The sequence below is a fragment of the Ictalurus furcatus genome, chromosome 21, assembly GCF_023375685.1.
Source record: "Ictalurus furcatus strain D&B chromosome 21, Billie_1.0, whole genome shotgun sequence".
Classification (NCBI taxonomy): domain Eukaryota; kingdom Metazoa; phylum Chordata; class Actinopteri; order Siluriformes; family Ictaluridae; genus Ictalurus; species Ictalurus furcatus.
Genome location: NC_071275.1, coordinates 280,211 through 293,482, shown reverse-complemented (window position 1 = coordinate 293,482; position 13,272 = coordinate 280,211). Strand labels below are relative to the sequence as shown.

At 38.3% G+C, this 13,272-nt stretch overlaps 2 protein-coding genes across 5 annotated transcripts in view; both read left to right on the top strand.

Moving 5' to 3' along the window:
* Positions 1 to 1,834: 1,834 nt before the first annotated feature.
* rabif (RAB interacting factor) lies at positions 1,835 to 6,763 on the top strand. The gene is made up of 3 exons (XM_053653540.1): positions 1,835 to 2,283; positions 2,503 to 2,683; positions 4,889 to 6,763. Exons 2-3 carry the CDS (start codon positions 2,531 to 2,533, stop codon positions 5,135 to 5,137), a joined length of 402 nt encoding a protein of 133 aa, XP_053509515.1. The 5' UTR covers positions 1,835 to 2,283; positions 2,503 to 2,530; the 3' UTR covers positions 5,138 to 6,763.
* Positions 5,532 to 13,272, top strand: part of kdm5ba (lysine (K)-specific demethylase 5Ba) — a 34,744-nt gene continuing 27,003 nt past the window's right edge. Inside the window, exons 1-5 of one of the 4 annotated variants that reach the window (XM_053653536.1) lie at positions 5,536 to 6,990; positions 7,063 to 7,261; positions 8,398 to 8,475; positions 9,695 to 9,817; positions 9,917 to 10,087. In XM_053653536.1, the coding sequence (XP_053509511.1) occupies positions 7,109 to 7,261; positions 8,398 to 8,475; positions 9,695 to 9,817; positions 9,917 to 10,087 (525 nt within the window). In that variant the 5' untranslated portion in view covers positions 5,536 to 6,990; positions 7,063 to 7,108. Of the gene's footprint in view, positions 7,262 to 8,368; positions 8,476 to 9,694; positions 9,818 to 9,916; positions 10,088 to 13,272 lie in introns of all 4 variants that reach the window. The other 3 variants (XM_053653537.1, XM_053653539.1, XM_053653538.1) reach the window with 3 other exon arrangements.

Genomic DNA, 13,272 nt, shown 5'->3' with positions numbered 1-13,272 from the left:
AACTGCATGGAGTTGATCATTTACCAATTTTAAATTTCGTACTGGTTCAGTTATAGTGACTTTGAAGAGGAATTGCTTTAAAATTCTACAGTGAAATTAATTCATCTTTATTGTGAGTATAGTGTAGCTCTCTGTGAACTGACACAAGAGAGTTTAATCATCTACCAATTTGAAATGCCCCTTTTATAATGCATCCAAATATCCTACTGGTTCAGTTATAATGACAGATCTTGTGAGTTTGAAAATCAATTACTTTCTTAAGTTTCTTAAAATATGTTTTAGTACATTTATTTTTATTTGGTCTAATGCTTTATAGCCTCTTTTGTAGAAATTTTGTAGAAAGTTAAAGGGATAGTTCACCCCAAAATGAAAATTCTGTCATCAATTACTCACCCTCACCCAAACCCATACGACTTTCATCCATCTTTGGAACACAAATGAAAACATTTTGATACACATTGATACAAATGCTTTGTGTGCAAAAAACAACAACAACAAAAAACCCCTGAAATTAAGTCTTTATTCACAAAAAAACTTTATTTTAGTTGGGGTTTTTTTGTGCACACAAAGCATTTGTGTCGCTTCATAAAATTGAGATTAAACCACTGGAGTCACATGGCACTTTTACGATGCTTTTATGAACTTTTTGGAGCTTGAAAATTTTGGTTACTGGACTATAAATGGAGGAACAGAAATCTCCCAATTTTCATTAAAAATGTCTTCATTTATGTTCCGAGCATGAACGACAGTCTTATGGGTTTGGAACGACATGAGGATGAGTAATTGATGACAGAATTTTCAATTTTGGGCGAACTATCCCTTTAAACCTCAACTGCTCAGTTGTATAAATAAGATAAAGGTAAGTCACTCTGGATAAGGGTGTCTGCAAATGCCATAAAAGTAAAAATAGAACTTCGAACAATCTTTGTAACAAAGATGTCTGCAGGTTTCGATATAGAGGACTTGCAATTTTTTGTCTTCTTTTGCAAAAAAAAAAAAAATAATAATTGTAAGTGTGTCAACACAACACGCATGCGTCGTGGTTCTCTCGTGAACACGCGTCGGAGATCGATGCGGAAGTGAAGATTTTTTGTGAATAAAGACTTAATTTTAGGGTTTTTTTTTTTTTTTTTTTTTACACACAAAGCATTTGTATCAAAATATCTTAATTTGAGTTCCGAAGATGAAACTCTTAAGGGTTTGGAACGACGTGAGGATGAGTAATTGATGACAGAATTTAAATTTTTGGGTGAACTATCCCTTTAAGTTTCTTCAGCTGTGTATGAGCTCGCGGACACTCGCGGTCCTCTTTCGGCGCTATTACCACTAAGTTTGTAAAAGCCGCGCCTCTAAAAATGTACGGGCAGTTAGATTAACCGTGCTTTCAGGAAGGGCGGCTGGCTTAACCGCAGTTATTTTTCTGTAGTCCTCTTTGAGGGTTACACGTCTGGCTCCATTAAATAGCCCGAATGTCTCAATGCTCTTCAGCAAAAAAAAACAAAAAACAAAGAGAGACCGTTATCTAGCACAACACGTGAAGACAAAAGTAACGTCCGGGTCATAGCAAACCGAAAAAAGAATGTTAAAACGAAACCCGTCATTTGACCCATTTTCTAATTTCTTATTTTTAACTTGAGCATGAAAACGATTTGTTATAGGCTATGTTTTGTTTTGGATTTGTAAATGAATAAAATAGCAAGCTTTTTTTCTTCCATTTTCTGATACTTGGTTCTTAATTGAATATCAAAAGAACGAATTATACACGGCTTTCACCAAGCATCTGGTGTTTTCCGTAAAACCCAGTATATACGCGCACATCAGTATGGGGTACAACACGTTGATCGCTCTATTAATACGTGACCGCGCTTAATTTTCTCGTTGCATCGCGTTATTAAGTCGTAACTGCGTGTGTTAACAAGTTGTGGCCAAGTATTATTTTTTTTTTATTAAGCAGGGTTATCGCAACCGGGGCTCCGTAGGAATATAGGGAGGAGTTAGGAATGTTTTCTTCTTGCTCCAGCACAGTTGGTGGCGGTATTGCACCATCTCGGTGGATTTTCAGCCACTGTTAAGTGACGGAAGAAGCAGTAGGACCCTTGCGTTTGTGTTTTGTTTTCCAGCCGATATGATTTACTGACGGACTGTCACCGGCGGGCAGGTGTTTTAGCAAGGGAGGGGGGAAAAACAGCCAGGAAAAAACAAACAAACAAATAAAAAAACTATGAAGTTTTCATCCAGGTTTTAGGAATTTAACACAATCAATCTTTTTCAGTCTTGTGTACGGTAGGTATGAGGGGATACATAATACGTATTTTCCTTTTGCAAATACTTATAACTTTTTCATGGTATGAAAGAAGCCAGTATATCAGGCTAAATGTTATCTATGGTTAGATAGCTCCGCCCACTAGTAAAGATAGATTATATTGCTGATTTATTGAGATCATTTAACTGAGTATTACATTGTGATATTTCTGTATTAATTGAATGTTTCTTTTCTTGTAGCCTAGTTGTTGGAGTTGTTTTTGTAATAATGGAGAGGAGTAATGAGAGCTTTTGCAGTGAGGGATGTAGTGACCCATCCAACCTTGTCTCAGAAGATGGAAAAAATATGAAATCAGTGGTGTGCCAGCGTTGTGGATCCAAAGTGCTCTGCCCGGGTATGGCTGTATTTGCAGAAAAGCAGGTAAGATAATTGACCAGTATATGTTCAAAGGATACTCAAAATAAAATGTGGATAGAATAAAATATTAATATACAGTACTGTGCAAAAGTCTTGGGCACATGTAAAGAAATGCTTTAAAGCAAAGATGCCTTCAAAAATAATGAAATTAAACTTTCTACACAAAATAATCTGCTTTAAAGAGCAGTGAACAGTAATAAACTAAACAAAGTGAATATTTGTGTGATGTGATACTTTTCTTTTTAAAAGGCACCAATAGTCTCAGGTACACTTAGTAGTCTCACTTAGTCGACCGAGTAGTCTCAGTCTCTTATACAGACAATTTCTGTATAAAATTGTACTTCTTGGAGAATCTGCCACAGTACTTCTGGAGATTCTGTCGCACTCGCGTCTGTGTTTGCAGATAAACCTCAACAGACTCCATTATGTTTTTTCTCAGAAAAGTGGTCTGTTAGGTAATATGTTTCTGTCTTTATTGATGTACAAACATTTTTCTGTAGCATTTATTTTTTGTTGGAAAAGCAATGTTTGGAGGTGTATGTATTTTTTTTTTTTTTACTTCTTCAGCAGTGCAGAAGTTATAAGAGAAACATCTATAACAAAAGTTTGTATAAAAAATGTAGGGTGCCTATGACTTTTGCACAGTATGGTATGTGTATAATAGGTACAGTCATGAGAAAAATAAGTACACCCCATAGAAATTGTTTGCCTTTTTTAATAATACATAAGTGGACAAGCAAACATTTTATACTCTTTGAAACTTTTTGCCTATGAATATAGTTGATACATGCTATCAAATGACACATAAAATTGACATTTTGTAGAATTTTTCACAATTTAAATGAACAAAAAACAAATCAGTCACTCACTTAAAATGTAAGTACACCCCCTACATTTATCACACCTTCAAATCCATAAAATTGGAATCACGTGTTCAAGATTGGATGCCAGTGATTACAACCTGCTTAGGGGAGTGCAGGTGGAGCCGGTCTTATTTAAACCCCTCTCATATCTAGTGTCTGGTGTTCCTTTTGTTATTGAGGTGTGTGGTGTCGTCATGGCAAACGCTAAAGAGTTCTGCAAGACCTTCAGGAAAAAAAGGTTGTGCATGCCTATGAGTCTGGCAAGAGATTTAAAAAGCTCTCCAAATTGTTTGAAATACATCATTCCACTGTAAGGAAAATAATCTACAAACGGCACAGATTTCAAACAACCGCCAATTTGTCCAGGACTGGCAGTCTCAGCAAATTCACTCCAAGAGCTGAATGTCTGATACAAAAAGAAGTCTCCAAAACCCCAAAATTTCATCATAGGATCTGCTAGTAAGTCTTGCAAGTGTTGGTGTCAAAGTTCGCCAATGAGCATATAGGCAAAGACCAGGCCTTTTGGAATGTGCTCTGGACAGATGAATCAAAGATAACAGCAGACATGTTTGGCGCTGACCAAAGACAGTTTTTCAGGAGAAGCACCTCATACCAGCTGTGAAGCACAGTGGTGGAAATGTTATGATTTGGGGTTACTTTGCTGCCTCAGGGACTGGACAGCTTGCATTCATTGATTTAACTATGAATTATGCATCATATCAATGTGTGAAGATAATGTGAGGCCATGTGTCCGAAAGTTGAAGTTTTCAACAGGAGAGTGATCCTAAACACACAAGCAAATCCACCAAGTAATGGCTCAAAAATAATAAATGGAGGGTTATGTCTCGTCAAAGCCCGGATTTGAATCTCATTGAGATACTGTGGGGGGATTTGATATGGGCAGCACATCTTGCAACTGAAAGAATGTTGCATGGAAGAGTGGCCTGGTGGACAATTGGAGAAGGCTACAATAAGCTATTTCTGCTAAATGGGGCAATACTAGCTTCTGAGGCCAAGGGTGTACTTACTTTTTTCACAGAAGAATATCACATCTATTGATATTTCTGTTGAATAAATGATTGAATAAGCTAATTTTCCTTGTGATTTCGTTCAAGTACATCAACTTCATTAATAGACACTGTTTCAAAGATGGTCAAATGTTTGCTTATCCAAATATGTCAAAGCCAACAATTTCCATGGGGTGTACTTATTTTTTTCACATGACTGTATATTGTTGTGGGTTTTTTATTCTATTTGTGCCTTTCAGTTTTCTATTAAATTCAGTGCAACTAATTTAATGCCTGTGTGCTCTCTTTTTGCTTAATACCATCCCAACCATGACCAGCTATTTCTACCTTCAATGCAAAAGAACAACAACGTTAACCAGACTGATGGAACTTTAGACGGAGATACGTTAACAGCTCATTGGCTGGTGGATGATATGTACACCTTTGAGAATGTTGGCTTCACCAAAGATGTAGGCAAAATAAAATATCTCATCTGTGCTGATTGTGAGATTGGACCCATTGGATGGCACAACCTTGATGACAAGAAATGTTTCTATGTAGCACTGGATCGAGTTAAACATGTGTAGAGTGTTTCAGCCTGTTTCGTACAAGATCATGCTACACGATTTTCTTTCACTTGTTACACTTAGGGTTTTTTTTTGCATCGTTTTAAACATACTTATTTCATCAGTAAACGGGGAGTAGTGTTTGATACTGTAAAATGTTTTGTTTTGCATTTTAGATGCATTTAGTTTTTATTCTTCATATTCTGTTCACTTTTATTTGAAATATTCTTGATTAATACCCTGTTTTTCATTCATTAAGGACTCGTTTTCCTAATATGTACACGAATACAGTAAAGTACTAACACAGTCTTGTTATTAAAGGCAGGGGAACACAGCGTTTCAAACGAAAGTGGTGTTTTTGCATTTTCCAGTGGGAAAATATGTGTTGATTGTGTTGTAGGTACACCGATTTTTCTTACAAGACCATGCAATAGGACCAGGGTAAAACAAAAAAAAAGGCGTTATTTATGGATTATATCTTCTTGAACGTTTTCTGATTGGAACATTTTCTGAAAGGGGCAGAGAGATACAGCCTTTTATCCAGTTTATTGCCACTAAGTGATATTAGACGTAATGTACCTTACGAAAACTGTATTTTTAAAGCACGTAAAACCCGTAATTGAGCGTGCACCAAAGTCCTATTTAATGAGAGTTTTGTTCAGTTTTTCCTCTGGTAGGCTGGGTCAGTGTGCAGGACGGGTCAGTAATGTGTGCAGTTGGGCGGAACCGCTTCCGCGTTGACGTGCGCTACGTGCAAACAGATGCGGGGGGAATGGAAAGAAGCAGTGATGGCCGTTTCATCGCTAAAAAGGCATTTAAGCAAAGTACTTCTAGTTTAGAGCCGAATTGATGCGATTCCTCGGTAAGCTTTCATACTTATTATATCCCTCGATCATTTTCTTTTTCGAGTAGTTCAGAATCGCATGTGAGTGACATTTGCAAATCCTAGCTTGATTAAGTCCAGGCCTACATTCACGAGATAAAATCTCATCCATCTTCTTCTTCTTTTTAAATCATATTGTCCTTTAAAACGATCGGCCATCGCGGTGTGCATTTGTAAATTGTGGGTAATATGTTCACTAGATGAAATGAATTGGATCGCTTCCGCGGATGACGTTAAACAACAGCATCTAAAGGTAACTTCAGAGAGTCCATTTAAAGAAGTAGTTCCGGTCGGCGTGCGTTTCTCAGCTGTTGTACATTCATATGCGCAGCTTGCCTTGTTTTACTCCTGTAGTGTAGTCTACTCCACTGGGTGTTTACTAACGCCGTTCACTTACACATTTTACTTTTAAAAGTATCAAAGACTAAACAATATAGTTGGACATCAAAGCAAAGACGTTTTCAAACATTGGGGTAATGCATATAATTTAACAGGAAAAACTTTGACGCCAATGTAAAAGCTTATAACGATTTATCAAATGGATGAATTACACGCTTATGTATTTTGTGTATTTAAAGTGTTAATTTGTTGCTATTTGTATTATTTTCAGAACTATGTTTGCATAATGACTTTTTCAAGCTACATCAGTCATGTGATATTGACATTTTGACTGTTCTACTGAAACTGTACCATGTGAAGACTGATGTTTATCGGTGGGTTTTGTGTGGACATAACTGGTATTAAACTGTTCATATGATCATATAGCCTACGTGGCAGGATCTCAACGTTTATTTTTCAGCTATTAAATTATTTCATTTATTGTTAGTCCAAAATGTTAGCTGTAAATATGCCTGTGTTACAATTTAGTGAACATTGGATAGCAGTGATTAGTGAACAGCGAGGGACTACTTTTTTTTAAAGCGGAACACGATACAATTCTCAAACGTCAGAGCTTCGTGTGTACGTTCCAAAGTGGACGAGGATGTTAATTGTCGGTATTTGAGTATTCAGTCTTCTTATGCAATAGTTAGGAGAATACTTGATAAAGTATTACTTTAAACAGTTTATTGCAGTTTCTACATGTCCTCGGTTGGATGTAGTTGCCCAGTATGACCAAGCCTCGACCCAACGAGTTTATTCCACCGCCGGAATGTCCAGTGTTTGAGCCCAGTTGGGAAGAATTCGACGACCCGTTTGCGTTTATCAACAAAATCCGTCCCATTGCAGAAAAGACTGGTATTTGTAAGATCAGACCGCCGCAGGTAAGTCTTCCGTTAATGAAATCTGAAATGGATACATTGTTGTGTTACACTGTATCATGCTCCTTACAGTTAGGTCCGAAACACTTTTTGAAAGCAGGTTTTCAACATGGCGGAGTGCGGCTGTGGTGTAATCAAGCAGTTAGCTGTGGAAATGAATTGCACTAATAGTTACTACATTGCTACTTTAAAAACCACAAAGCTCGTATGTTGCGAAGGAATCGTGTTTTGATGATCATTTCTCTGGGTGGACGTGTGGGCCTACTGTACAAGTATCATTTATTATAGTCTAGCTACACCATTGCTTATGTAGGGCATCCACCCAAACAGGACCGGGCAAAACACTGAGAGATTTTAAATCCATGGCCATTTATTATACATTGTGTTTGGACACATTTATTAATTGCAATTTTCATTTCGTTGCTCTCATCCTGCTTATTTATTGACACAGGTGTATCCTGTAATAATTTACTCCACAGAGCGTTGCAGTTTCAATTATTTTTGCTTTATGGCTAACCTTTTAAAGAATTCTTGACCACATGACTTTAACATGGCGTTAATGTAAAGGTCTTAAGCGAGGATGTTGAACCCCTATTGACTTCACGGTCGCTTTGGATTCAAAGCACATGCTTTCTTATGTTTGTTTTATTTTGTAAAATAAAATGGAACTATTACAGCAGTTTACAGAAGGGCCATTTTAGGCCTGCCATTTGGCAGGATGTAAAAGGTGTTCATGTTGTTCTAGTTTTGCATGAGACCATTTCGTTACCAGTAACTGAAACTGAAATGTGCAAAGTCATTTAAAAAAAAAAGAAATAACCAATGTAAAATTTGCATTTCGTGGCACAGCACTACACAGTTACACACCAGTGGTTAACGCTTTTTTATTTTAGGGTTAGTTAGAGTTTCTTGCTGATGTGGTGGCTGTATGATTGAATGTATAGCATTTTAGATCAGTTTAAAATAAAGCGTCAGGAATGTGAATCAAATGCATTGCATTTTAAACTGCAGGCTTATTGGAATAAATAATAAAATCTGTAGAATAAATTCTGATGGCCTTCAGTGTTGACAGTAAATTCAGGCTGCTTGTCACAAATGGCACATCATTAGGCTCAGCATGGCTTGGTGTAATTCTCTAGGGGTGGCAACCACCATTTGCCTGTGATGTGGACCGATTGCATTTCACCCCACGCATGCAGAGGCTCAATGAATTGGAGGTAAGTGCTCTGTTACACCCTGCATGTAAGGGCTTTATTCATATTGCAGCTGTAGACCCTTATTGAAGCTGTCAGATAAAACAAAATGTTCACATGTCTTGATAGCATAAACAGGCATCATGCTTTACTATTAGGTTTCTAGCTTCTGTGAGTCTTGTTCGCATGAAGAGGGAAAAGGTTTCTGATGTTGAGCCATCACATTAATATGGTGATCCTTCACTGTCAGGGTTTCTCAAACATTCTCCAGTATTTAAAAAAAAATCTCAAATGCCTGATTCAGGGTATTACACAGTGTTTAGTAATTAAGCCACTTTAGTTTCTTATCACTTAATTCAGACCAGTTGGATGGATGATATAGATTTGTATCATTTAGCAGCTCTTTTTATTAAAATTGTTAGTCTATTTAATCAGAAAAATGATAACTAAGTATACTCACTGGTCACTTTATTGAGAACACCTGCACACCACCTCATTCATGCCAGTCAGCCAATTATGTGGCAAGAGCACAATGCATACGATCATTCAAGGTTCAGGCTTCTACTGGCGGTGTAATAGTGTGGGGAAGTATTTTTCTTGGCAAACACTGGGCCCCTTAATACCTTCACATTTATCATTTGAATTTACAGCCTGTATTGTTGCTGTTATACATCCAGTTATGGCCACTATTCACCCATCTTATAATGGCTAAATCTAGCATGATAATGCACCATGTCACAAAGCACAAATCATCTCAAACTGGTTCCATTCACATGACCGTGAGTTCAGTATACTGCTGTGCTCTCCCCAGTCAACTGACCTGAATGCAATAGAGCGCCCTTGGGATGTGGTAGAACAGTATGAATGTGCAGCTGACAAATCTACAGACATTATGTAATCCAGACATGCCAACATGGATCAGAAGTATGACTCCAATACCCTGTGGAATGATGTGAAAAATTGAGGCTGTTATGAGAGTCCAAGGGGGTCCTACTCAGTATGGTGTTCCTAATAATGTTGCCGGTGCTAGTATAACTACTATAACACCTTTAATGGTTGTTGCTTGGGGTCTCAGCTACCACTTTAATGACCACTGTTTTAAAGTAGTCTGGCTAGAGCAAAAGGAGAAGGAGTAAAAAGAAATATTACATGGTGGCACAAGGGAATGTAATTGGATTTGATTTGAAGTAGCAGCTTAATTGTTATTACTTTGATGTTTGTTTTTGTCTGTCATGTTTCTCAGGCTCAAACCAGAGTCAAACTGAACTTTCTGGACCAGATAGCTAAGTTTTGGGAGCTGCAGGGCTGCACATTGAAAATCCCTCATGTGGAGCGCAAATCTCTTGACCTGTATCAACTCTACAAGGTGTAGTATTACAACATAACTTGCGCTCTACTTCTTTATGGCCTTGGCCATGCATTCTAACCTATAGTTTAAAATTGGTTGTCTCTTTGCCCTCTGCAGTTGGTGGTGGAGGAAGGCAGTTTTGACATGGTCTGCAGGGAACGGAAATGGACCCAGATCGCTCTGAAAATGGGCTTTGCTCCTGGCAAGGCTGTTGGATCTCACTTACGTGCCCACTATGAGAGGATTCTCTACCCTTACTACCTGTTCCAGACAGGGGCCAACCTTCTGGTGAGGCATTTAAACCCTCTTTGTCACATACTGTGTTTCCTTCTTTTTTATTTCCGATCTTCCAAATTCTTCCTCCCATGTTCACACATTCAGTCACATGGTTTGCATACACACTGTGCTTTCTGGGCAGTTTTTTTTATTCATACAGTATACAGGTGCATTTAAAAAATGTTGTTTTTTTTCCATAATTTAATTCAAAAAGTGTTATTCTAATATTTTGATGTACTGGATTTTTGATTTCCATGAGCTGTAAACTATAATCAAGATTAAAACAAAAAAGCTTGAAATATTTCACGTTGTGTTTAATGAATCTAGAGTATATGAAAGTTCCATTTTTGAGTTAAATTACTGAAAAAAACCCTTTTCCACAATATTCTATTTTTGAGATGCACCTGTACACTGTATATCCAGCAGGACAATGATCCAAAACATACATCAAAATCTACACAGAAATGATTTACTGACCACAAAATCAAGGTCCTGCCATGGCCATCCCAGTCCACTGACCTGAACCCCATAGAAAACCTGTGGGGTGAACTGAAGAGGAGAGTCCACCAGCGTGGACCTCGAAATGTGAAGGATGTGGAGAGATTCTGTATGGAGGAATGATCCCTTGCCATGTATTCTCCAACCTCATCAGGCATTATAAGACTATTATCTTGGCAAAGAGAGGTATCACAAAGTATTGATTAAAAGGGTGCCATTGTTGCACACCGTGTGTGTCTGTAATATATATGCGCCATATGAAAAAATAAGTACACCCAAGGAAATTGTCGGCTTTTTTGACGTATTTGGACGAGCAAACATTTGATCATCTTTGAAACAGTGACTATTAATAAAATTGATATACTTGAACAAAAACACAAGGAAAATTAGCTAAACAGAATATCAGTAGATGTTTACGATAGAAGTACACCGTTGGCCTCAAAGCTAATATTTAGCAGAAATAACTTCTTGTAGGCATTTTGCATAATTGTCCAACAATCTTGCTGAAATTTTTGACCACTCTTCCATGCTATATTGTTTCAGTTGCAAGACGTTTGAGGGTTTACTTGCATGTACTGCATGTTTCAAATCCCTCCATAACATTTCAATTGGATTCAAATCCGGGCTTTGACTAGGCCATTCCATAACCCTCCATTTCTTCTTTTTGAGCCATTCCTTAGTGCATTCGCTAGTGTGCATAGGATCATTATCCTGTTGAAAGGTACACTTTTGGTCCAACTTCGATTTTCGGACAGATGGCCTCACATTATCTTTGTGCACTCTTTTGATCTGATGCAGAATTCATAGTTGAAGTCAATTAATGCAAGCATTTGCCCAGTCTCTGAGGCATCGAAGCAACCCCAAACCATAACATTTCCAAATGTTTGCTTGTCCAAATGTGTCACAAAAGCCAACAATATCCATGGGGTGTACTTATTTTTCCACATGGCTATGTGTGAATATATATATATATATATATTACACATGCAGTGCATCCGGAAAGTATTCACCGCGCTTCACTTTTTCCACATTTTGTTATGTTACATTAAATTCATTATTTTCCTCAAAATTCTACAAACAATACCCCGTAATGCCAACGTGAAAGAAGTTTGTTTGAAATCTTTGCAAATTTATTAAACATAAAAAACATAAAAAGCACATGTACATAAGTATTCACAGCCTTTGCCATGACACTCAAAATTGAGCTCAAGTGCATCCTGTTTCCACTGATCATCCTTGAGATGTTTCTACAACTTGATTGGAGTCCACCTGTGGTAAATTTAGTTGATTGGACATGATTTGGAAAGGCACACACCTGTCTATATAAGGTCCCACAGTTAACAATGCATGTCAGAGCACAAACCAAGCCATGAAGTCCAAGGAATTGTCTGTAGACCTCCGAGACAGGATTGTATCGAGGCACAGATCTGGGGAAGGGTACAGAAACATTTCTGCAGCATTGAAGGTCCCAATGAGCACAGTGGCCTCCATCATCCGTAAATGAAAGAAGTTTGGAACCAGCAGGACTCTTCCTAGAGCTGGCCGCCCGGCCAAACTGAGCGATCGGGGGAGAAGGGCCTTAGTCAGGGAGGTGACCAAAAACCCAATGGTCATTCTGACAGAGCTCCAGCGTGTCTCTGTGGAGAGATGAGATCCTTCCAGAAGAACAACCATCTGCAGTACTCCACCAATCAGGCCTGTATGGTAGAGTGGCCAGACGGAAGCCACTCCTCAGTAAAAGGCACATGACAGCCTGCCTGGAGTTTGCCAAAAAGTACCTGAAGGACTCTCAGACCAAGACCAGGTCAAAGATTGAACTCTTTGGCCTGAATGGCAAGCGTCATGTCTGGAGGAAACCAGGCACCACTCATCACCTGGCCAATACCATCCCTACAGTGAAGCATGGTGGTGGCAGCATCATGCTGTGGGGATGTTTTTCAGCGGCAGGAACTGGGAGACTAGTCAGGATCGAGGGAAAGATGAATGCAGCAATGTACAGAGACATCCTTGATGAAAACCTGCTCCAGAGCGCTCTGGACCTCAGACTGGGGCAAAGGTTCATCTTCCAACAGGACAACGACCCTAAGCACACAGCCAAGATAACGAAGGAGTGGCTACAGGACATCTCTGTGAATGTCCTTGAGTGGCCCAGCCAGAGCACAGACTTGAACCCGATTGAACATCTCTGGAGAGATCTGAAAATGGCTGTGCACCGACGCTCCCCATCCAACCTGATGGAGCTTGAGAGGTCCTGCAAAGAATAATGGGAGAAACTGTTCAAAAATAGTTATGCCAAGCTTGTAGCATCATTCTCAAAAAGACCTGAGGCTGTAATTGGTGCCAAAGGTGCTTCAACAAAGTATTGAGCAAAGGCTGTGAATACTTATGTACATGTGCTTTTTTTGTTTTTTATTTTTAATAAATTTGCAAAGATTTCAGACAAACTTCTTTCATGTTGTCATTATGGGGTATTGTTTGTAGAATTTTGAGGAAAATAATGAATTGAATCCATTTTGGAATAAGGCTGTAACATAACATAAAATGTGGAAAAAGTGAAGCGCTGTGAATACTTTCCGGATGCATTGTGTGTGTGTGTGTGTGTGTGTGTGTGTGTGTATGCATGTGTGTGTGTGTGTGTGTGTGTATATATATATATATATATATATATATATATATATATATAAAATTACACACACGCA

Bases quoted from the DNA above. Each gene is read 5' to 3' on its own strand.
- rabif (XM_053653540.1), top strand. From the start codon at position 2,531: ATGGAGAGGAGTAATGAGAGCTTTTGCAGTGAGGGATGTAGTGACCCA. The intron at 2,684-4,888 runs GTAAGATAATTG...AACCATGACCAG, and splicing joins CTGTATTTGCAGAAAAGCAG to CTATTTCTACCTTCAATGCA.